The sequence below is a fragment of the Cucurbita moschata genome, unplaced genomic scaffold (genome assembly GCF_002738365.1).
Source record: "Cucurbita moschata cultivar Rifu unplaced genomic scaffold, Cmos_1.0 Cmo_Scf00002, whole genome shotgun sequence".
Classification (NCBI taxonomy): Eukaryota; Viridiplantae; Streptophyta; class Magnoliopsida; order Cucurbitales; family Cucurbitaceae; genus Cucurbita; species Cucurbita moschata.
In genome coordinates this window covers 6,707,541-6,731,134 of record NW_019268518.1, presented here as the reverse complement: position 1 = coordinate 6,731,134, position 23,594 = coordinate 6,707,541, and the positions used below count along the sequence as shown (strand labels likewise).

General features: G+C 35.9%; 4 protein-coding genes across 10 annotated transcripts in view; 3 read left to right on the top strand and 1 right to left on the bottom strand.

Moving 5' to 3' along the window:
• The first annotated feature begins 2,200 nt into the window (after positions 1-2,200).
• LOC111464947 (F-box/kelch-repeat protein At5g15710-like) lies at positions 2,201-6,570 on the top strand. Of its 6 annotated transcripts, none has more exons than XM_023109260.1 (4): positions 2,201-5,431; positions 5,687-5,770; positions 5,854-5,905; positions 6,194-6,304. In XM_023109260.1, the coding sequence occupies exon 1, from the start codon at positions 2,737-2,739 to the stop codon at positions 4,048-4,050; it is 1,314 nt and encodes a 437-aa protein (XP_022965028.1). In that variant the 5' UTR covers positions 2,201-2,736; the 3' UTR covers positions 4,051-5,431; positions 5,687-5,770; positions 5,854-5,905; positions 6,194-6,304. The 6 variants fall into 6 exon arrangements, with proteins under 6 accessions (XP_022965028.1, XP_022965004.1, XP_022965020.1 ...); XM_023109236.1 differs by having other exon boundaries at positions 6,180-6,304; XM_023109252.1 differs by having other exon boundaries at positions 6,173-6,304.
• A 704-nt stretch (positions 6,571-7,274) lies between these two features.
• On the top strand, positions 7,275-11,248 carry LOC111463895 (plant UBX domain-containing protein 10-like). Of its 2 annotated transcripts, XM_023107851.1 has the most exons (9): positions 7,309-7,587; positions 9,129-9,203; positions 9,484-9,689; positions 9,775-9,936; positions 10,204-10,327; positions 10,418-10,507; positions 10,608-10,737; positions 10,821-10,900; positions 11,012-11,248. In XM_023107851.1, the coding sequence occupies exons 5-9, from the start codon at positions 10,316-10,318 to the stop codon at positions 11,123-11,125; spliced, it is 426 nt and encodes a 141-aa protein (XP_022963619.1). In that variant the 5' UTR covers positions 7,309-7,587; positions 9,129-9,203; positions 9,484-9,689; positions 9,775-9,936; positions 10,204-10,315; the 3' UTR covers positions 11,126-11,248. The 2 variants fall into 2 exon arrangements, with proteins under 2 accessions (XP_022963629.1, XP_022963619.1); XM_023107861.1 differs by lacking the exons at positions 10,418-10,507; positions 10,608-10,737; positions 10,821-10,900; positions 11,012-11,248 and having other exon boundaries at positions 7,275-7,587; positions 9,843-9,936; positions 10,204-10,317.
• A 1,666-nt stretch (positions 11,249-12,914) lies between these two features.
• Positions 12,915-19,251, top strand: LOC111463886 (calcium/calmodulin-regulated receptor-like kinase 2). Its single transcript, XM_023107839.1, is given in 10 exon segments — positions 12,915-12,935; positions 13,481-14,778; positions 16,925-17,082; positions 17,084-17,323; positions 17,414-17,567; positions 17,775-17,901; positions 18,080-18,165; positions 18,246-18,317; positions 18,488-18,691; positions 18,768-19,251. Coding segments are annotated over 8 exon segments (1,251 nt in total). The 5' UTR covers positions 12,915-12,935; positions 13,481-14,778; positions 16,925-17,002; the 3' UTR covers positions 19,056-19,251.
• A 314-nt stretch (positions 19,252-19,565) lies between these two features.
• The window catches only part of LOC111462934 (auxin transport protein BIG), a 25,095-nt gene continuing 21,066 nt past the window's right edge, over positions 19,566-23,594 (bottom strand). Inside the window, exons 12-14 of the mRNA XM_023106768.1 lie at positions 21,802-22,827; positions 20,883-21,383; positions 19,566-20,759 (exon numbers count right to left, since the gene is read on the bottom strand). Coding sequence (XP_022962536.1) covers positions 19,965-20,759; positions 20,883-21,383; positions 21,802-22,827 — 2,322 coding nt within the window. The 3' untranslated portion in view covers positions 19,566-19,964. The remainder of the gene's footprint in view (positions 20,760-20,882; positions 21,384-21,801; positions 22,828-23,594) is intronic.

Genomic DNA, 23,594 nt, shown 5'->3' with positions numbered 1-23,594 from the left:
GATTTTAAAATGTATTTGTAAGGAAAAAGTTCCACACTCTTATAACGAATGATTTATTTTCTTCTCATAAGGAACGGTACATTCCTTATTTCAACAACATGAGATCTTACAATCCACCTCTCAGCATCTTCGTTGACACCCACCAAACATGTGTAACATACTAAGTCTACTGCTAGTAGATATTGTTCGCTTTGGCCTATAACGTATTGTCGTCAATCTCATAATCTTAAAATACATCTACAAATAAAAGATTTATACATTCTTACAACGAATGCTTCGTTTCTTTCGCCCAACGTGGAGCCCACTTGACAGAGTGGACAAAGAAAAAAAAAGTGAAAATGAAAATGAAAATCATCAATGTTTTCAAAGAGTTAGCTTTGATGGGGCCACGTATGTACCAAACCATCTATTATTTCCTAAATATATTGCAAACAAAGGAATGGATAAAGAAAAAGTGGGGCCAAATACTCTCAATTCACATAATAATTGGTCATTAATTTTTGTACAATCACTTTCTTTTTCTATTAAAATAATGGAAAAGACAATAAAATCATAATTAAACATTTTTATTAATTATTAACAAAAAAAAAAAACAATTAAATTGTCTATAAATGTCGTATAGCAGCACGAGAACTCGATTTTTTTACTCGGGTGTCACTGTCTCGATTTGAAAATTGTCATTTTCGAACTTATTATTTTGCATTAAAAAGCTATCGTTATATTAATCGTTGTATCCCGCTGAGGAAACCGGTTTTAATAGACATGGTACTAAGGGCAGAAAACATAGCTCTGCGGAGATGCTCTATAATAGTTGCAACCAATGTGTGGTTGTGACAATAATACTGTTCCTGAGCGTGGTTTACTGCTATGTCTCTGCCATTCAATTCATTTCCTTCTGCCTTTCTCCATTGGAATGTACATCATTTTTCTGTATTGTCCTTTGCTGCAAAACCCTTACATCTTCCACCTATTTTATACATTATTCCAAATCAATTTTCACCGCTAAAGTTATTACCATGTTAATCTTCGTTAAATTAAGTTCGTTTTGACGAATATAAAACATTTGTGTAACAACATAAGCCTACTGCTAGCTAATATTGTTTTATTTGAGATTTTCCTTCAAGGTTCTAAAATACGTGAGATTTCTTTCCACTCTCCAACTGATGTGGGATCTCGCAATCCCTCTCTTAGGACCCAACGTCCTTGGTGGCACACTGCTCCATCTTTTGGGGTCCAATGTTCTCGCTGACACACCATTTGATGTCTGGCTATGATACCATTAGTAATAGTTAAAGTCTACTACTAGCAAATATTGTCATATTTGTTAGGGAGGGGTAGATGTGGAATCTCACCATTTGTGTCTCGTAACAAATACTAATAAATTTTTTTTTATTGAAATACTGGTTTATTAACATTAATTCGAAATTATTGACTTTTACCTGGTTGTAATACAACCGATTTAGACCTACGTTTTCAATCAAAATTATTATAATATGTATAAATATCATATACTTTTTTGGCGCATCAGTTAATACGTAAATGAATAGAACAATATATTTTAACTACATGATCTTATTTCTTCTATATAATTGTAAATAATGTCACATACAATTACTATTTTTTATATATTATTTATTATGTTAATTTTTATTTTTGATTTAATGAAAATTACTTTTAGAACAATTTGAAAGTTTAAGAGTAAATTTCAACTTTTGATCGTGATATAATTTTTTTAATTCAATAATATTTAATAATATCTTTAGGTGAATATTTTGATATTAAGGATAGTATTAGAATAATATAAACTAAAATTTCAAATTGAAATAAAAATAAAAATAAAAATTTCACATCACACTAATTTAACGATAAACTATTCCAGAATAATGTGATTATTAGTTTTAAGATAGAAATTTAAAAATATTTAAAAGTTATATTAATGATTATTAAGAAGAATCCAAATTTAAATTAAACTATGTTTTAATAATATAATTTCTCTGGTGGCATTTTCTTTAATTGGATAAGCACGAAGAAGGCAGATAAAAACAGACAGGTCGATCAAATATAAATCGAGATATTTGACGTGGCGGCTTTTGATTCGGCGAGGATCCAGTCTCACGAACGCATTACCGTACCTGAGTAGGGGATTTGAACCTCCAATTTATATTATATTTCTTATTTATTTTAAATCATTCGCCAGAAATATTCGCGGAGAAAACCGAAGAAAGAGCGGGCGAGTACTTGCTTGAGAAAAATGGAAGGAAGAGAATGGAGAGAATCAGGGTTCTCTTTAACGTCAGGTCCTGCTCTTAATTTGGATGCCGGATTTCTAATCTTCGAGCTCTAAGGAAGGTTTTTGTTCATGGCGGAGCCTGGTAGAAGCCTCATCTCTGCCGACAAAGCTTCTGTTCGGCGCTGTCAGGTTTCATTTGGGATTAAATGTTTTCGTTTTTTGATTTGGGTCAGTGACTGATTCTCTTGTCTAAGGATCTGATAGAATGAAGTTTGGGTTCGTTTTCATTCTGTTATTCTGTTCAATTTGAAATGGAACGATTGTTCTGGTTGATTATTCTGTGCACTTGGTAGAGATTTTGGGAGATAGGTTTTGACATCCGAAGTTGAAAGGTGCTGTTTCGCCTGGAATTTTTGGATCTTTTGGAGTGAAGATATTGAATTCTGTTCTGCATTTAGAGTGCATAGGGGAGTTTTGTTGTGTACTTTGTGAATTAGACCATCGCCATGGATGGGATTGGGGAATCTTCTCAATCTGGGTCTGGAATTGTTGATTCTAAATCTTCGGGAAGTGGGGTTGTTCGTGAAGACAATAGGGTTGCTGAACAAGTGTCGCCCCTGGGAGGTGGGGGGAGGAATACTAGTCCATTGGGTAGGGCAGGATCCAGAAACACTAGTCCTTCGAGGCAGAAGGTTATAAAGACCAAACCTCGTGGTTTAGATGAAGAAACAGTTACAACATTTAGTAAAGCATCCCATCCAGATGTTCAAATGGAAGATGGTATATGGGCGATGCTGCCTGAAGATTTGTTAAACGAGATCTTAGCTAGAGTTCCTCCATTTTTAATCTTTAGGCTTCTTTCTGTTTGTAAGAGGTGGAATTCTATACTTCAAGATACTAGTTTTCTTAAATTTCATGCACAAGTGCCTTCACATGGGCCTTGTCTTCTCACATTTTGGAAGAATTCTCAAACCCCCCAATGCTCAGTCTTCAGCTTGCCATTAAAAACATGGTATAAGATTCCATTCACATTTTTGCCTCCTTGGGCATTCTGGTTGGTTGGTTCATCTGGCGGTCTTGTTTGCTTTTCTGGGCTTGATGGACTAACTTTCAAAACCTTGGTATGCAATCCCCTCACACAAAAGTGGAGGGCCTTGCCAAGTATGCACCATAATCAGCAGAGGCAGCTGATTTTGGTTGTTGATCGGACTGATCGGTCATTTAAAGTCGTAGCGACTAGTGATATTTATGGTGACAAGTCCCTGCCCACTGAAGTTTATGACTCAAAGCTGAACCGTTGGTCACTTCATCAAACTATGCCTGCTGTAAATCTCTGCTCCTCGAAGATGGCATATTGTGATTCCAAGTTATACTTGGAAGCTCTTTCTCCACTTGGTTTAATGATGTATCGGCTGGATACAGGCTATTGGGAACATATTCCTGCTAGGTTCCCTCGTTCTTTATTGGATGGGTATTTGGTTGCTGGTACACAGAAGCGCCTATTTCTTGTTGGAAGGATTGGTCTTTATAGCACTCTTCAAAGCATGAGAATTTGGGAACTAGATCATGCAAAAATTATGTGGGTGGAGATTAGTAGAATGCCACCTAAATACTTTCGTGTTTTGTTGAGGTTATCGGCAGAGAGATTTGAGTGCTTTGGACAGGATAATCTGATCTGCTTTACATCTTGGAACCAAGGAAAGAGTCTTCTTTATGACGTCGATAAGAAAGTATGGTCTTGGATTGCTGGCTGTGCTTTGCAGTCATGTAACAGCCAGGTCTGCTTTTATGAACCAAGATTTGATGCTTCTGTATTCTGAGCTGACTTCTTTTTTTTCCGTGATGATTCTTTATTACATCCATTCTTATCTGAGGCCCAATTTTTCATGACTTCTTCATGTACACATCCTTGTATATGGTTTCCTCACTTTGTGATTACTGACCGATCATCTAAGTTTCTTCTGCTGTTTGCTGGATTAATTCCATTCCATGGTCATAATCCTAGGAGGCCAATTTTGTTTGCAAGGTTTAGCAGTAGTAAGAATAGTTTCAACCAAGACTTTCCTTGCATGGGTTTAATGACGTGCTAGCTTGAGCATGGGATGAACTGCATTCAAGAAAATTTTATGTGGGTGGTATTTGGGAAGAATGGAAGCCAAGCTTGTACTTTCAGATGTGTTGGTTTAGGTTCAGTTCGAGTTATCTCTATGGAAATTAGCTCCATTACTCTTGCAGTTCAATCTGAGATATTATTGTGAGCTTGACTTCAAAGTTCAACTATGACGATCAAGAATGTTAATGCCAATTTCAGGAACTTGCAGTGCTGGGTTTGGTTCTTGGTCACTAGCTGCTCAAGTTAAACGTAGTGCTTCAAGAGGTTCTTAACAATCTGAGCTTTCAGGCGAACTTCTATGGTTGGAGTTGAAAACCGAAATTGTTGTTTTGATCATTGCATATATATGGGCTTCAGAGTTTTTCCCAAATGTAAAATGATTGATTTATACGATCTGTTCAGGATGTTATAAAAAGGACAATTTCTTCAAGTCGAACGGGAACTCTTATATCAAACCAGATATTGTCCCTTGCTATGTTTTTAAATCTAATGTTAATTGGCTTCAAAAGTCTCAAGTTTTGATTCCCCCCCTCATCGTAATTACTAATTACTGTTAGGACTAATATTGTCAACAGATTGAAGCTTGCCTTCTGAGATGAAATCCAGTATTTCACCATTGTGAACTACCCTCTGGTTCAAAAAGTTGAATAATTTCAGATTTCGTTTTCATGAGATCTCATCTTAATACACCCCATCCCTTAGGCACAGGTTCTGATGGGGTTATTTAAGAAGTTGAGCTAAAGAATAGGGTGTCGTTCACTTAATAAGGTGCCAAATGGCCTGCAAGATCAAGCTTATGTTGCCATCAAGGATACTGTTTTTTCACATTGATTCATAGTATGCTGTTACCTCAAAGTTGAAGGGAAAGGAAAGCAAATGTAATTGCAGCACGGAGATAGATCAAGAAGGCAAGGTTCTTCCAGTTTGAGTTATTATCTTGGAACCCGTGGGCCTCTTTGGAATACTCCAAACCGTCTTGGGTGAAAAACTCTTGACTTTGCCGAGGATTTGGGATCGTTCAGCTTATTTTGCATCAATCCCGTTACATCACCAGACTTAAGGAGCCATTGAATTGTGAATCATTCAAGGTAAACACTGGTCCCCATCTGTACCTTTTTCTTTGCTTGCATGAAAAGAAAACAATCCATAGGGCTAGGTAATGGAAAAAAGTCTTCAAATCCTCTATATTTTACTTGTTTCTAACGAGCATTTCAAGTTCTGCACACATCAAGAATGTATTTGATACAGAGATGGGCTTCGAAATCCTAGCTTTAACTTGATTTTGAGTCTATTTATTTGAAGCTCTCATTCCCTTTTTCCAATGTGAAACGCTTATACAGGAGAAGAATTAAGTAACTAGTAAACAGTTCTATGGGTTTTCTTTATTATCTTCGTAGTTGGGAAGTCTCTTGCACTCACTATTCGAGGTATATTTTGCATTTCTTATCCTGCAGTTTTTATGAATCTGTACGTTGCTGTTTCTTAATGTGTTCTTAAATTCTTATATAAGGTATAAAAGCTGGCTTACAGGAACTAAAGAAAATGCTTGATTGTTACAAAGGGTATGCTTCATTTCATTATTAGCTTAAAAAACAAACTCTTTTTCGCTTCTGCTTTTCTACATATTATACTTGGGGTTTTTGATTGTTAGACGAACACGATTCTCCACAATGGTATGATATTGTCCACTTTGAGCATAAGCTCTCATGGCTTTGCGTTGGGCTTCTCCAAAAGGCTTCATACCAATGGAGAGAGTATTCTTTGTTTATAAACCCACGATCATTCCCTAATTAGCCGATGTGGGACTTTCATCATCCAACACTGATTAGGCAACAGGATCACAATTTCAGCAGAAAATTCCCCATGATATTGGTAGAATTGTTTAGGAAGAAGGAGATCATTTGAGTATTTACTAACGAAAAGGGTGGATAGAGATTAGAGAGGAGGTGCCGAATGGTGTTGAAAAGGATTCAAATGACATAGCTGAAGGAAGAGACCTTTAGATTGACTATGAGACCCTCAACGCCAACCTCCTAGACATAACTTCATGAAAGCAAAGCATTGAGTTCATACCCTTTTTTCTACCTGGTGTGGTCTGTTTAGTTCATTCTATCTTTGTACTTTGAAGATTCATATCAATTATTAATCATCTGCTTTCAGGTAGCTACTGGCTAGAGAAGATGAAGAAAAACAAGGGAGGGAAGACTATGCGATTGGCTAAGCTTGAGAAAAAGAAGAGAAACGAACCGTGTATTAATTTCAATGAAAAATATTCATGAACTTTAAAAAGTAATATTAAATAGTTTGAAAAACAATGGGGTCGATAGATTATTTTCATCCTCGTATTGATGATAATTTATTATTATTTTTTTATATAAAGTTAAATAGCATTATTGCTGCTTGATATTTTAAATATCAGAGCTTTTTCAATTTTTAATTAAACTTTTAAAATTTGTTGGACCTCATAGTAAATGCATTATTGGAACATTTCAAAGTATTTTTCAGATGAAATATAAAATTTAAAAGTAATTTTATTAATTTATATTAAGATTTTAGACTTTCATTATCCGTACCAACTGAATTCAATCAAATAAAATCGGTTGTCCAAATCAACCAGCTGAAATATCAAAATTAGTTTTATTGAAAACTTTAGATTAAATTAAATTATCATCGTACTATAATTTTAAATTTTTAAATTTTTAAATTTTGATCTCAATAGTTTAATTAAATAATAAAAAAAAAACTCTGAAGGTTGATAATGCAAAATTGATGTTGGTATGAAGGAAACATTGTTGTTTGTTATTCCTTGGGAATAAAACTTCCAGTAATTAATATATTAAAAGAAATTAGAAAGAAGGATAATAATATTAATAAAAAAAGGTTACAAATTAGAGCCATTTTTTCTTTCATTTGATTTCTCCGGCGCTCCAACGTTCATATCGTCGACGGTTTTCCACGGTCAAAGTCAAAACGGTCTTCAGAGCCGTTACCCGCCATTCTCGGATGCCAGCTGTCACGGACCCTGCGTGCGCGTATTTCACTCGGGCTTATATATATCTCCCCGCACGCACACTCTCTTCTTCAGCACATTCTCACACTACAATCAGAGCGCTCCATCAACGGCCTCTTCCCTTTTGAGTGTTCGCTGCCCAAACCAAACGCTACATTGTTACCCGGCAATCGGAGGAAGAGAGAGCAGAATTGAAAGAAGTTTCTCGCCTCGTTTCGGTGATGAAAAATAGAGGTGAAGTACAGTGATGATGACTCTGCTCTCTCTTCCTCTGATTGCCTTCAAATTTCGTTTCAGCCTTTTAGTTTATGCGTACTTTGATCGCTGTTTTGAGTTTGAAATTTTAAGGGTACAGTAATGATTCTGCTCGCCCTTCCTCCGATTGCCTTAAAATTTCGTTCTCAGCCTTTTTGTTTATGCGTAGGTTGGTCGCTGTTTTGGGTTTGAAATTTTAAGGGTACTGTGACTATTCTGCTCTCTCTTCCTCCGATTGCCTGAAAATTTCGTTTTCAGCCTTTTAGTTTATGCGTAGTTTGGTCGCTGTTTTAGGGTTGAAATTTGAAGGCTACAGTGTTGATTCTGCTCTCTCTTCCTCCGATTGCCTTAAAATTTCGTTCTCAGCCTTTTACGGGTAGTTTGGTCGCCGGTCTGAGTTTGAAATTTTAAGGAGTGATGATTCTGCTATCTCTTCCTCCGACTGCCATAAAATTTCGTTTTCGGCCTTTTAGTTTTACGGGTAATTTGGTCGCCGGTCTGAGTTTGAAATTTCAAGGGTATAGTGATGCTTCTGCTCGTCTTCCTCCGATTGCCTTAAAATTTCATTTCAGCCTTTTAATTTTATGCGTAGTTTGGTCGCTGTTCTGGGTTTGAAATTCATATTAGGAATTCGCTGGAGAACTTCAGAGGTTATTCTTATTTAGGGGTACAAAAATAATTCAAGTGAACAAAATAAAATGATCCAGGGGTCAAAAGAAGCTACAAAGGATATAAGAAGGCGTTCCAATTAATGCAAATATCCTGTAACGAATATCGAACAAATGACTTTGAGAGAGAACACCAAGTTTAGACGAGCTTATTCGATTCGTTGATTTCTTAAAATCTATAATTTTGATCAAATAGCTTTCACTGCATTAATCCATAGTTCAATTAGGAAACACACTGAATATTGAAAACCAAGAACCACTCTTCTAGTCTTCTATCTTAATCTCAAAGATGAAAAAGAGCTCTTTCAGTCTTCTAGCTCGTCCAACAATAAGTATAAAATTTTTTAGCTTGTTTTTGGTAGAACTTGAATTATATATTTACTATTTTATCAATAAATTTTTTAGCTTGTTTTTGGTAGAACTTGAATTATATATTTACTATTTTATCAATGCCAAGGGAGCTTTGAGAGCTCCCACCTCTCCTCATTGCTCAACCAAGCTACAATTCAGCAAAGCGGCCTTAATATTACCCTCTAAAAAACTCCCACAAACAATCATAACTAACATCATGTATACACTTTGGTGATTTGGGGTCTAGTTTTCTGGCACTAATTTTCTTTAGGCTGTTATATGGCATGATTACATTCTCTGATTAAGTTATCAATTGTGACATATATGTAGATTCTTCCCTATACAAACGTTTATTGATTTGAACAACATTCAGTTTTCAGTGTTTTATATTTTCAATGTGTGAATTAACCCTGCAAAGTGAAGGGCGAATTTTGTTATTTTCTAATAAGTTTACGAGTTAATTTTTTTTGACATTTTCTCTACATTACATTTTTCTTAAAGGTAGAAGAAAGAGTTTGATCAGCTGAAGAGGAAAAGGCAGTCTCAGAAAGAATTTGATGCAGAGTCTAAAAAGATGTAAGCTTCTGATGGGAGTGAATTTAAAATGTGGAAATTTCAAGAAAGTATGTTTTCTATGGTTTCTTTAGAAGTTTTTGTCTTGCTAGCTTGCTTCATTGGAAATTATTATATGGGTCGCCAGTCACCTGACAAGGTGCAAAAATGTTGTAAATGGGATTTGACAATTGAATAGCACTATAAAATTATTCGTGTTGGATTATTTTATGCATAAGCAATAAAATAAGTTAATTCTTGATGCAAAATTTTGAAAATTGATATTTGTATCTGCATTCACCAGATCACCCATTTACGTCCTCTTTCCGTGAGGAGACACTGCGTTCAGAGGTAGTAGTGCAGTTTCTTGATGCTAATTTCATCTGTTGGGGAGCACTTGCAAACAGAGGAGATGGTCTGCAGATGGCTACAACATTGGGAGCTACCAATTTCCCCTTCTGTGCTGTAATTGCTCCAGCTCCAGGCGAAAGCCTAACAGTCCTGCAACAGGTTGGTTTGGCTTGAGTTCCAAATTTTCTATTTTAATTAAACTCTTTTGCAGATCCCCCTCTCATATTTCTGAGGATGTCTATAGGGCGTCAGTTGATTGGCTTAATAAACGTTCTCTCGAGGCACTCAACTCTTTCGCATTATGGTCTTCAGATAGCATTCTTGCTGACTTTGCGACTCAACAAGCTAGTGCCAAATGCTCTAAAAAGGGAGACAACATGCTTCCTCAAAATCTCAGATATCAGTGGTTTGTTTAAGTTTATTAACTAGTTTTCAACCTTGTTTGTTTTCTGGAAATTTGTAAAGCAAAAATGAACTGCAGGGACTTCAAGGATGATCTAAAAGAGGCTGAAAAGCCTAGGAAATCTATTTCTTTGACGAAATTAGAGTGTTAAAGCCATCTTCGGCAAGAAATGGAATCCCACATAGATTGATACTACAATACGTAATAATGGTAGTAATAATACTACAATTTTCTTTATGATTCAAGAATTAATATATTACTGCATAACAGGTTGCCCTATTTGTAGTCCTAGCAATGGTATTACGAAGAAAACCTGAGATTGATATTAACAAGGGAAAACTCAAAGTTTCAAGTACAGGACAAGCTTCCAGTACTTGTCTGGATGATAGTTCAGGTGAATTGATATTAATGTGTTTTATAATTCATTGATGTTTAGTTTCTTTTTTTATGCTTCTTATACTGGATTTCCTTATTCCCATGTTAGGCTTGTCAAGCAGATCTTGCAATAGGGCTTTATGCATGGGCACATTACCTTTTGCCCATAGTTAGTTGTAATCCCCAGGCTAGAGTGAAGGTCGGTATAGTCAAGGGAACTGTTGCTGTTATCTAATATGCTGAAAACAGTATGCAAGTTCTTTTTTTTTTTTTTTTTTTTGACATTGTACCATTTGCTGGCTACTGAAAGGTTTGAGGCTATCTATCCAACCTTGAAGGAGGTTGCACTTGCTGGCTCTCCTGGTAGCAAAGCAATGAAACAAGTTTCACAGAAGATATTTAGTTTTGCTGCCAAAGCAGCAGGAGAAAGTATGATACTTTGATTTTCTTTCTTTTTTTTTTTTTGTACCCTTTTGCATATCAACAGTGACTGAGAGAATATCCATTAATAGGTGTTTCAGAGCTATCTGGAGAAGCAACTAACGTTTTCATTTGGTGTTTGACGCAAAATGTTGATTGCTACAAGCAATGGGTGAGTTATTCTAGTTCTCTTCCTATACATTTAATCATTTTCATTCCAATTTTCAACTGATCTGGAATATTTTCAAATTCATCCTTTAAAATATGCAATTGTATTTTGCAGGACAAGATTTATGAGGATAACCTAGAAGCTAGTGTTTCTGTTTTGAAAAAGCTTTCTGATGACGCCGAACTAGGCACCTCTTTCGAGTATGGGAAGCCAAAAATCCCCTGGTAACAAAACTGCACCAACTAGTTAGTCCTTTTAAATCCTTCTTGTAATCCTCTTGAGGATACAAAAGTAGTGGCTTTAGTAAGTTTTTAAGTTAATACTGCTCAACAAGGCTCAATACTCATTTTAGCATCTTTTGATAAGCCTTTGTGACTTGTTATTTAATGGTGTTAACTTTAAAATTTTGTGTGTTAATCATATATGACATATATAGCATGATAACATCCTCTGATTAAGTTACATTACTTTTTTCTTAAAGGTAGAAGGAGTTATTACTTTTTTCTTAAAGGTAGGAGTTTGGTCAGCTGAAGAGGAAAAGGCAGAGTCTAAAAAGATGTAAGCTTCTGATGGGAGTGAATTTAAGAAAGTATGTTTTCTATGGTTTCTTTAGAAGTTTTTGTCTTACTAGCTTGCTTCTTGGACATTATTATATGGGTTGCCAGTCACCCGACTAGGTGAAAAAATGTTGTGAATGAGATTTGGCAATTGAATAACACTAAAAAAATTATTCACGATAAACCATGTTAGATTATTTTATGCATATACAATAAAATAAGTTAATTCTTGATTCAAAATTTTCAAAGTTGATATTTGGTGCTTATTTAACTCCAGAGTTATAGATTGGCCTATCAAATATGGATCATGTAAATATTATTTTAGATTATTCGATTCACAAACAAGCTAGAATTAGGGTCAAACTTTAACAAAAAATAATAAATGTCCACTTATAATGGTTTTAAATCATCCATATCTCATTGGTTTGTCATTATTGCTCATATTTACTTTGCTAATGTAGAAGATTTACTTTAGTAACTGTGTTGTAAAATTTTCAGATGGAAATGGTGGACATAGATGGAGATAATAAGTTGAGGTCATCTACAAGGAATCCAACTTCAATTGCTACTTTAAACACACCACGTAAGAAATTTTCTATTTGACATCATGAACTACCATATGTTCGATCTGTTCTCACAGGAATTACATTTTTGGCAATGTTGAACCAGGTTAGATTCCTATGTTTAACTTTTATTATGTCTTTGTTTTTCTTTTTTGATGTTCTTGGTGCTTCTGATATCATGTTTTTATTTCAAGAGTAAATGATTAAACTACAATAAAGGATTGTAATGAATGTTAAAGTTGAAAGAGGTTCATGAGCAAGGAATTAAATTACATCTTTTGTTTCTTGAGCTTTTTAGGTAGTTATGAATGGATCTTTTTTCATTAAAAAAATGAAAATGAAGCTTTCATGAAGATCAAATAAAAGAATACAAGAGGAACACTAGAAAACCATCCCCAGAGAAACCCAATTGACCTATAGAGTGCTCAAATCAGGCAAAATAAGACCTAAAGAATTGTTTAAAAGGAACGGGTGTCATATCCCCAAGAGGAGCCCAATTGACCCAAAAAGATATTCCAATCAAACAAAATAAGATTTAATGGTAATTACAAAAAATTGTACACAGAGGTGTGATCTAATAAGGCCACCCAAGGTCTTCCAATCATTTTGGGTACAAGGTTGATTTATGTCACAACTTGTTGGGTACTAGGAAGGAAATATGCTCCAAAATATAAGGAAAAATACAAGGATGACTAAGAAAGACTTTAAGTACATGGCCTTAAGGCAGGACAAAATGCCACAAGGGAAAATTAGAAAAATATGTCGGAGAAGGAAAAATCGATGCAAGGACCCTCAAGGAACTTGGAAGGACATAACTAAGACCAAGCACTCCCCAATGCATGGTAAGAAAAGTGAACTTCCAAAAGTTTTTAAGAGGGGGAGAATTTGTAAGAGCCCAAGTAAGATTAAGATACTTGGGTAAGTTTAAGGTGCTCAAAAAAGGTTTGAGGGATCCGAAAAATGGATTAAGAGACCCAAGGAAGGTCAATGGACCAAATGAAGAGATTTTCAATGCCCTAGCAAGGAATTATAAGGATTCAAACCTTTGAAAAAGGTTTAAAAAGAAATACTATTTACTCCAAGGAAAGACCGACTTAAGACCCGAAAGCCCACCAATAAGCCTTGTATAAGAAGGAAAAAGAGAAGTCTCTAAAATACAATCTTGAAGGAACAAGGTTGATTATGTCAAAACTTGTTGGGTACAAGGAAGGAAATATGCTCCAAGATATAAGGAAAAAGACAAAGATGGCTACATAACAAAAGGCCTCAAGGGCAAATTAGAAAAACATGTTTGAGAAGGACAAATCGATGCAAGGACCCTCAAAGAACTTGAAAGGACATAACTAAGACCAAGTACTCCCCTAATGCATGGTAATAAAAGTGAACTTTCGAGGACGAAAGTTTTTAAGAGGGGGGAATTTGTAAGAGCCCAAGCAAGATTAAGATACTCAGGACCGTTTAAGGTGCCCAAGAAAGTTTTAAGGGATCAAAAAAAAAAAAAGATTAAGAGACTGAAGGAAGGTTAATGGGCCAAAAGAAGAGATTTTCAATGCCCTAGCAAGGAATTATAAGGATTCAAGCATTTGAAAAAGTTTTGAAAACGAAATAGTATTTACTCCAAGAAAAGACGGACTTAAGACCCCAAAACCCACCAATAAGCCTTGTACAAGTAGGAACGAGAGAAGTCTCTAAAATACCACCTTGAAGGAACAAGGTTGATTATGTCAAAACTTGTTGGGTACAAGGAAGGAAATATGCTCCAAGATATAAGGAAAAACACAAGAATGACCAAGAAAGACTTAAGTACATGACCTTAAGGGAGGACAAGATGCCACAAGGGAAAATTAGAAAAATATGTCGAAGAAGGAAAAATCGATGCAAGGACCCTCAAGAAACTTTGAAGGACATAATTAAGACCAAGTACTCTCCCAATGCATGGTAATAAAAGTGAACTTTCAAGGACAAAAGTTTTTATGAGGGGGGAATTTGTAAGAGCCCAAGTAAAATTAAGATACTCGGGTTAGTTTAAGGTACCCATTAAAGTTTTAAGGGATCCAAAAAAAGAATTAAGAGACCGAAGGAAGGTTAATGGGCCAAAGAATGAAGGTTAATGGGCCAAAGAATGATTTTTTCGATGATTTTTTCAATGCCCTAGCAAGGAATTATAAGGATTCAAGCCTTTGAAAAAGGTTTTAAAAAGAAATAGTATTTACTCCAAGAAAAGACGGACTTAAGACTCGAAAACCCACCAATAAGCCATGTACAAGAAGGAACAAGAGACGTCTCTAAAATACAACCTTGAAGGAAAAAGGTTGATTATGTCACAACTTGTTGGGTACAAGGAAGGAAATATGCTCCAAAGATATAAGGAAAAACACAAGGATGGCCAAAAAAGACTTAAGTACATGGCCTTAAGGCAGAACAAAACACCACAGGGGCAAATTAGAAAAATATGTCGAAGAAGGAGAAATCGATGCAAGGACCCTCAAGGAACTTGGAAGGACATAACTAAGACCAAGTACTCCCCTAATGCATGGTAAGAAAAGTTAACTTTTGAGGACGAATGTTTTTAACTGGGGGAGAATTTGTAAGAGCCCAAGTAAGATTAAGATACTTGGTATGTTTAAGGTACCCGAGAGGGTTTTAATGGATCTAAAAAAAGGATTAAGAGAGTGTAAATGGGCCAAAGGAAGACAGAATTCCGCTCATTAAATTAAAAGGGCTATCTGCCATTGGCAAGGATATCATGTGTGGCAAAGAGGTACCTCTCCCTTTAGCTCTTAACATAAATTTGTGCATACATTATTCTGGAATTTCTTTGACATGAACACTGTTTGGTGGTCAATAATGAATGTTTGGTGGTCAATAATGAATGTGAATATAGGAAGGGGCATATATGGCTACGCTCATAATACTTCAAGCTACTAACTATTTTCTAGTTTCCAGCAGTAGCTACTTTCTTTATTTATTTTTCATACACCCTTAAAATTTCAAAATTTTAAAAAAATATAGTTAATAGTGGTATATGGGCAATTATGATTAAATACATGCTTTGTGTTTGATACTATTTTAGTTCATATAGTCTCAAATGTCCAAAATTTAGCTTATACATTTTCAATAAATCTTAAAAATAATTATTCTTTGAAATTGTTTGGTAATCAAATCTTGGAAAAGATTATTTGAAATGAACTTAAGTTAGTTTTGTGTTAGAAAGAAAGTAAGAAAGTAAGAAAGAAAAAAAATTTCTTTATGTTTTGAATCAAATTTGTGAGTGTCAGTGTTCAAGAAAAAACAACATTACCTTAAGCTGCTTTAAATTTCTTAAAAACAAAATAATTATATACTCTTTCTTTTACCTCAAAATCATTTCCTAACTTTTTCAAACAATAAATTCAAAAGAAAATAAAAGTAATATAAATTGAATCACCTTCTATTATTATATTATTTTAACTTAACAATAAGCCAAATAAATAATGACTCTTGATTTGATTTGACTGTATTTCTTATTAATTAAATAAACATTAAATAGTGACAAATAATAAAATAATTTAAATTACTCCCTTAACCTTTAAATTTATATTTATTTAGTTTCTTAATTTTTATTAGTGTTCAGTAAGTCTACCAATATTTATTTTCTAATAAAATTTTAATTTACAATTTCCTGAATAATAGATTTTTTTATATATTCAATTTATGAATTTTGTATTAAAAATAAAATTAAACTAGCGCCGACGCCTTCTTCTCTTCACCAACACACCCAAATCATTTCTTCTGATCATCACCCATCTCTTCCTCTGCCGTCCTCCGCCGCTCTTGGCGTCAGATGCCGTCCTCCCCCATGTCTCCAGCCGCCGCCTAATCAGATGGCTGATGAAGTTGGCGACCGTAGTCGGAGTTTGGAGAATCTAAAGAGAACCCATATTATTAATCGAATATATGAATTTTTATATTGGAAGTTGCAAACTGTAATGAAAATGTTGAATTTAAATATTACTGAATAAAGTATTATAAAAAGATTCAAACTCAAAAGAAAAAGTCAGAAGTAGGTTGCATACAATAGGAGGGTGCATACGAAGGAACAGTGATAGAAGAAGACGAGAGTAATGACGGCTGATCTGTGTTGTGATTGTGACATAAATTATTGGACCAATGGGATTTGGGTTCCCACCAAATACGAATTCTCTAATATCCCATTCGCCTCCGCCTCCGCTTTCTTTTTGCAAATTGCATTTTCTAGACTGGGTCCTCTTTGCTCCTATTTAATCTTTGACCCAACTGAAAATTACCATCACAACCGAGGAAATTCATTCCGGGATCGCTGTTCTTCAGCCGACGAGGTCTAAGGAGTTCGTGTCTGTTCTGGGTTTTGCTTAATTTCATCAATTTCGTTTGTTTTCGCTCCTCTTTCGGAGTTCTGTAAGTTCTGGCTAAATGGGATTTGGCTTTATCGTTCTTTCTATACTTTTGCCTGCTTGCTATGATCGGCGATTGATCGACTTCGCCGGAACTGTGCTGTATTGCTATTTGATTCACTAGTCTAGGTTTAGAAGCTTCTTGTATCAATATAACAGTTTTTGTGTAGTTCATTTGGAGTTTATAGGAATACCCATTTGTTCGAATAAATGGATTAGTGAGTAGCAACTTCTTCTGGCAAAAAGAAACAGAGATCATTGTGATTTACATAACCTATGGAATATGAAATGAAATGATTGATCGTATACGGATTATATGAATCACAGAATGCGGCTAAAGATTAGGACAATGTGTGGGATGAAAAGAATGATTCTTGTCCTTCCATGTGTGATATAGCAAACTGTTGTTTATTGTTTGAGAATTTCATCTTCATTCTTGAATATTGGATTTGGACGTTCCATTTTTCATTTGCCTTTTACATAAACATTTTGCAGGCTGCTGATCAGTAAACTTAACCTTCAGTTATCATTGTGCAAGATGTTTTCTCTGACTGAATATAATGAGGCTAAAGAATGAGTCATCAAGCTGGTCTAGTGATCATTGGCATATCTGTTGGTTTGGCACTTGGAATTTTAATTGCTATCCTGGTATTTTATCAGATGGTACCGAAAGAATGCATATCTTCAGCGAAGTACAGATGAACGGAGTTTAGAAAATATTCAGATTCGAACGAATGGCTCGAATGCAAGTACTGAATTTAGTGCATCTCTTTCTGGTTCCATTGCTTTTCGGGGATCTGAAACGCTTCATAACGGTTCCTGGTCGCCTTGGAGGAGTCATCACCACAAAGACATAGTTGCTTCAGCATCCGGTGTTCTGAAGTACCCTTACAAGTATACACTAATGCACTTGTTTATTTTTAAATACTTTACGTGAGACAAGCTGTGAAGTTATCTAATGCACTTGTTTCCCGTACTTTTCAGGGATATTCAGAAGGCTACAGAGAACTTCACTACGCTTTTGGGACAAGGGTCATATGGTCCAGTTTATAAAGCAAAGATGGCCAATGGAGCAGTTCTAGCTGTTAAGGTGCTTGCTTCAGACTCCAAGCAGGGTGAAAAAGAGTTTCAAACGGAGGTGAGGATATTAGCCACGTTTCCATTTCAGATATCAATATACTTGTGTAAAGGAAACTTTTTAAAGATTGTTTCTCATTAAAGGGAGGAGAAATTCAAGATAAAGTTAACTATTTATTACTTTAATTTTGTCCACTAATTATGTCATTAAATTACTCGTGTGTCAATGAACACTTTATACTAATATCCATGGTTCGGTTTGCTGTAGGTAAGTCTACTAGGAAGATTGCATCATCGTAATCTTGTGAATTTGATGGGGTACTGCATTGATAAAGGAAGCCATATGCTAATTTATGAGTTCATGAGTAATGGAAGTTTGGACGATCTTCTTTACAGTAAGTTTGAAGCTCATCAATCATTTGAAGATATCTTTTTATGATTATTGTTTGCAAATTTTCTGAAAGTACAATCTTATGTTTTCGGGTAAATGTGGAAAACATGTTAGCATTTATAGCATGAAACTTGAAGATTTTTACTTTTTGTATATGATTTTCATGGTATACATGCATTCAGATTCAGAAAATCGTGTCTTGAGTTGGGACGAGAGGCTACAGATTGCTCTTGATATCTGTCACGGAGTCGAGTACCTTCATGAAGGGGTATTCTAAGTTTCTCATTTGTTCCTACTTTATTGGAGTAAGTGTTTGTTGGATAATTCATCTAGATTTTCTTGGATCAGGCTGTTCCGCCAGTCATACATCGTGATTTGAAGTCTGCCAATATACTGTTGGATCATACAATGAGAGCTAAGGTATGTTCTTGAGAGTATTTCTTATGGTTTGATATCTCCCTCAAGGAATGCCAACAATTTAAAGAACACTGGAGATCACCATAGATTTTAAGGGCTGGGATTTTATTTGAGAGTGAGAAATTCCATTTTTTTGTATTTACCATTCATCATTTTCATGCACATGTTAATAGGTTGCTGATTTTGGGCTATCAAAGGAAGAAGTTTTTGATGGCCGGAATTCTGGTCTGAAGGGTACATACGGCTACATAGACCCGGCATACATGGCTACGAACAAGTTCACGATGAAGAGCGACATCTATAGTTTCGGCATAATCATTTTTGAACTAATCACAGCCATTCATCCACACCAAAATTTAGTGGATTATATCAATCTCGTGAGTTTTTCCTCCATAGTACACAACTTTTTACCTTGAAGTACAGATTTCATGATTTTCAGACCAACATTTTCAGGCTGGAATGAGCCCTGATGGGATTGATGAGATAATTGATAAGCAACTAGGTGGAGAATACAACCTTGAAGAAGCAAGAAAGCTAGCTGAAATTGGTCATAGATGCTTGCATAATGTTCCGAGAAAACGACCTTTAATTAGCGAAGTTTCGCAGGCGATATTGAAGATAAAGCAGAGGCGACTCGGGAAAGTTAATAACATGTCTTTTGCTAGCATAGATCTTACTAGAGCAGTGAGCAGAATTGAGGAACAACAGGTGGAATTGGGTAGGATTGCTGGCCTAGCGTGAATCATTTCTAATGATTTTAGATGTTTTTCTTTTGGCTTTCCTCAATCTTTGTTATACGTTCTTCCATTTCCCCCTCTTAAAGAAAAAGAAATCATTGTTGTGTTGAACCTGTGGCTTTCATTTTGCCCCCTTTGCTTAATAACTTAGGTGGGTGATACAGATTTTTGTTATACAAAAACCATGTAGTATATTCACTGTCCGATTTTAACCATTTATGTACTATCAATCTAACTATCAATCCAATCCAATTCTACAGCAGGTCAATTTGAACACTATTTGAGCACTATAAATTTAACTATCTATAAATTTAACTATCAATCAGGTCAATTTGAGCACTATAAATTAACTATCTATAAATTTAACTATCAATCAGGTCAATTTGAGCACTATAAATTTAACTATCAATCCAACGCATAACTCAACGAATTGGACACTAATTATCATTCTAGAAGTTTGAAGATTCAATATCCACTCGAAAATTGTTGGGATTCGAAATAATAATAACCGGCAGATAAACTAACTTGCTCAATCCCTCTCTTGAAGTGACATGGCTTAAATCTCAAATCAATAATTTAAGAAGTTACTCATATACCCGCCTATTCAAATCAATAATTAAAGAAACTACTCGTCTACTCTCTACTCTATATGTCTACTCTACTCTACTCTATATGACCGTGTTTACGATCATGATGTCTCTCGAATAATCAAAATTGGGTCACAGCAACACCAAAAATATGGGGTTAAAAATGTAATATTTGATTACCAGGGGGCTGAATGTGTATGAAAATTCATAATTCAAAGAGTCCATAATGTCCACAACGTCGAACTTCCATTTCCATATATTAGTGTTGCCATGTAACAAAGCTCAGCTCCACAGCAACCCCTGGAACCCCTGGTTGGTCGGTATCACTAGCCTTTTCCGGTATTGATTGCAGCATGTACAAAGTCTTCACAGCGGCTTATTCCGCCGGACAAGACGTCAGCCAAAACTCCGATTACATCAAATGCCTCCTGCAGATCGCTGGCCAAGTTCATTTCATCGAGCCATGTTAGTAACTCCTTGGAGAACCCCATCATTTCCCTTACGTTATCAAGTCGCTCTTTCATCACCACCTCCCAACCCTCAAGGTTTCGGGTTTCGCTTTCCTCTTCCGTTGTGGTGGCAGATGTTCCTTCTTTTGCAGAAGATGCAATACTTGCCGATTTTTTGACCTTGAAGAAATGTTGCAGTTGCTGAATCAGGCCAGTGTAGACGAGCATTGGCCTAATAGTAGTTAACAAATCGTTGGCTTCTTCTGCTTCCGTGTTTGGGTTACTACTACTCACCGATGAGCGACTGGTGGATTGGCTATGAGTATGCTGCATGTATGCATGGAATATTCCACGCTGTAGGAATGCACGTCGATGCAGCAACCAGGATTCATAAGACTCAGAAAGAAGTGAGTTCACCATCATAAACTGAACAGTTTCTTCAGTTGCTGCTGAAGGTTGTGGTACTGGAGATAACGGTCGCGAATCTACCGTGGACGAGGATAAATAGGTTGAAACAGATTTAGCCATCGTAGAACGTTGAGATGGGCTCCCTTGATCCAGTAGGTGACGAGCCATTTGAATCATAAAAGGAAGGAACCGGGAATTGCTTTCTCTTCCCCCACCCCTGCTTTCAGCACTAAATGATGCCCCGGTAGCAAATCGAGCCAACATCTACATGACAAAAAACATAAATACAGATAACTCATTAGAAGGTAGAAAAGCTAATCCAGGAAAGGAAAAGTTTCTAAGTGAACTTAAAACAATTCACAAACTGACAACAGGCAATAAACATACCAGAACAATATCATATGTCAAGAGCCGAAGTCGGTTTCCATCAGCACGACCAAGAGCATTTAGGTTGTCCCAATGCTGGTCAACATATCGGATATACTGTGCCAATGGGACAGACGGACCTCTAACGGGGAACAAGGAATTGCAGAGGGATTCGTTGTTCCTGAGTGTTGCTCCTTCCCATTCTTTCTTTGGGATTTTCAAACCAGCGTCTGTTCTTTTGGCCTCTTGATGGCACTGATAATGAATTATATTGAAATAACTCACAGTCGTATAAACGCACTCCCCACGATTACTTCCAGAGGTCCCAACACCAAGGTTAACCCTCTTGCTGAAAGAATAAACCCCCAGCAAGTCAGAAGGCCTCAAACTATAGCCCTCTCTGCACACCATGCAAGCCAACCCATCTTCCTCTTCCTTTACATCTTCCAAACCTTCAAGAGCTGACTGAGAAACAATGATCCGTTCAACACCATCTGAAGCAACTTGTCGCATCCCAAGTTTCTGCATTATCGAAACCACGGAATATATAAAAGCATGAAAAACATACACTGGGAACTGGCCAAAAATAATATCCAAGCACACTTCAGACAATGCAAAGCCAGAAAAATTCATGTTGCATCAACTTCCCACTCCCAAACATGTTACCAATTCATTTTCAATGTTCAAGACATTTTGATGACGAGAAAAGAGTTCTAAATCTTTTTGCATGCTGTGTCATTCCAATGAAAATTCTATTGGAGAAGGAAATTCGTTTTGAAATTGATTTCTAAAAGTATAAAACTCTAAAACAACGTGTAATCAACACAGAAGCAGAAAAAATAGTGAAGCTAAACATAATATACGTAAATGCAAGTATAAGGAAACACATTAAAAAAATACTAGGTCAACAGTTCTTAAATCATGAACTATGAGACAGTACCTCTAGTATATCTTCTCTGTTCTTCAAAGCAAGCCGCCTCATTTCATCCCTTCTGGCATGCCTTAACATCCGCACTTTATCCTCCAAGAATCCATCTCCATTTCCCTCCTTGTTAGAGAGGGTATCTAACAAGTTTTCAGCCCTTGCCCCAATCTCATTCTCACCCGGAACTCTTTCCAGTGCATGAAGCACAGGTAAGATCCTTCCTTCATCAATACACCTCTGCGTAGCCAAATGCCCCATTGACAAACCCCTTAGCATAGACAGTATGAGCGGAATGGATGGACGTTTCAAGGCGAATGCCCATTCCATACTAGATCTGAAGCCAGCCTGCCCTGCAACAGCAAAACTATATTTCAGATGCTCAACTGCAAGGCCAGTGATGCCCTGTTCCAAAATAATATCCTTCAGTCTCTCCCCACAGGAACTTGTCTTCAGTGACTCCGAGACTCTAACGAAATTTTCCACAGTAAATCTCTGCTTGGCAGCTTGCTCAGAGATGCTTTTATCCTGAGGATTGTCTTCATGCTGTTTCTGTAATCGATCAAATTCTTCCCAATCATTCAGGTATGGAGTAAAATGTTGGATGAGTGCATCCATAGCAGCAGGTTCACCATAGGTCAAGTAAGGCAAGATTCTAGCAACCATTTCAGTGTTCCTCTGCTGTTTGTTTGATTTCTTGGAACCAAAAGGATGAGATAATCTCTCCAGGAACATGAGAACAATTTTTTTTGCCTGTTCACCAGTTCCGGTTTGTTCGCTGGAGACGGTAAGAGAACTCTGTCCAATGCTAATACTTTCACTTTCATTTGCTTCAATTGTTAGACTCTCCACAATCAAAAGAATGCCTTCAGCTGACTCCATGGCGTCCACAGCAAAGGCACGCCTTGCTGTTTCTAGAAGTAATCCAAGAGCTCCAAGCCTCAATAAAGCACGCCTGTTCTCTCTTATTTTGCAACAAAGCATAAGAAGATTAAGAACTGCCACCAATTGCTCTTGGTTTGACTTGAAATTATCCCATATACGCTGGTTCAAATAAAGACGTTACAGTAAGACCAGGGAAAAAGGTTTAATCGGACTTTAAATTGAAAAAGAACCGACAGCTCAACTCCAATTATCCCACATCAGAATAGCATAGAAAGACCATACAACTGAATATAGTAGACACACAATCGAACAAAGTAAGGAGCTGGACCTTGAATATACCACTAGAGTTCAGCGTCCAAATAAAAAATGGGATTTAGTAAATAGAGTTTGAAACTGAATTCTACATGAAACAAATAATTTTTCTTGCACAATTAATATGCTAATTAGCAGCATATTTTAATTACCCGTAAACATTGAAATATAAAATTCTTCCCCAACTAATATTGAAAACCATTCATTGGGTCAGTGCAAATTTCCAAGCTCACATGAAGAGGGGACGTTAGAGCTTCATAAAATATTAATTTCAATATAACCAAACTCAACAACTTCAGTCGATGGGTTAAAATTAATTTAATTATTAATTTATATTCTCAAACACTTTCCTCCACTTATGGACTTGAAAATTAATATAAAGCTGAACAAGTGGTTATTAAGGATGACTGATGATATTATAAGAATTTAAACACAAAACTACTTGCTCTAAGACTATGTTAAATCACCACTTAGCCTAAAAGCTTCAACTCATGAGTTGCAGTAAAATTTAATTATAAAAATCATATTTTTAACATTTTTCAAAAACCTTCTTCACAAAAAAGCAAAAACAAAAAGCTTTTTTTTTTTTTTTTTTTTTTTTTTTTTTTTTTTTT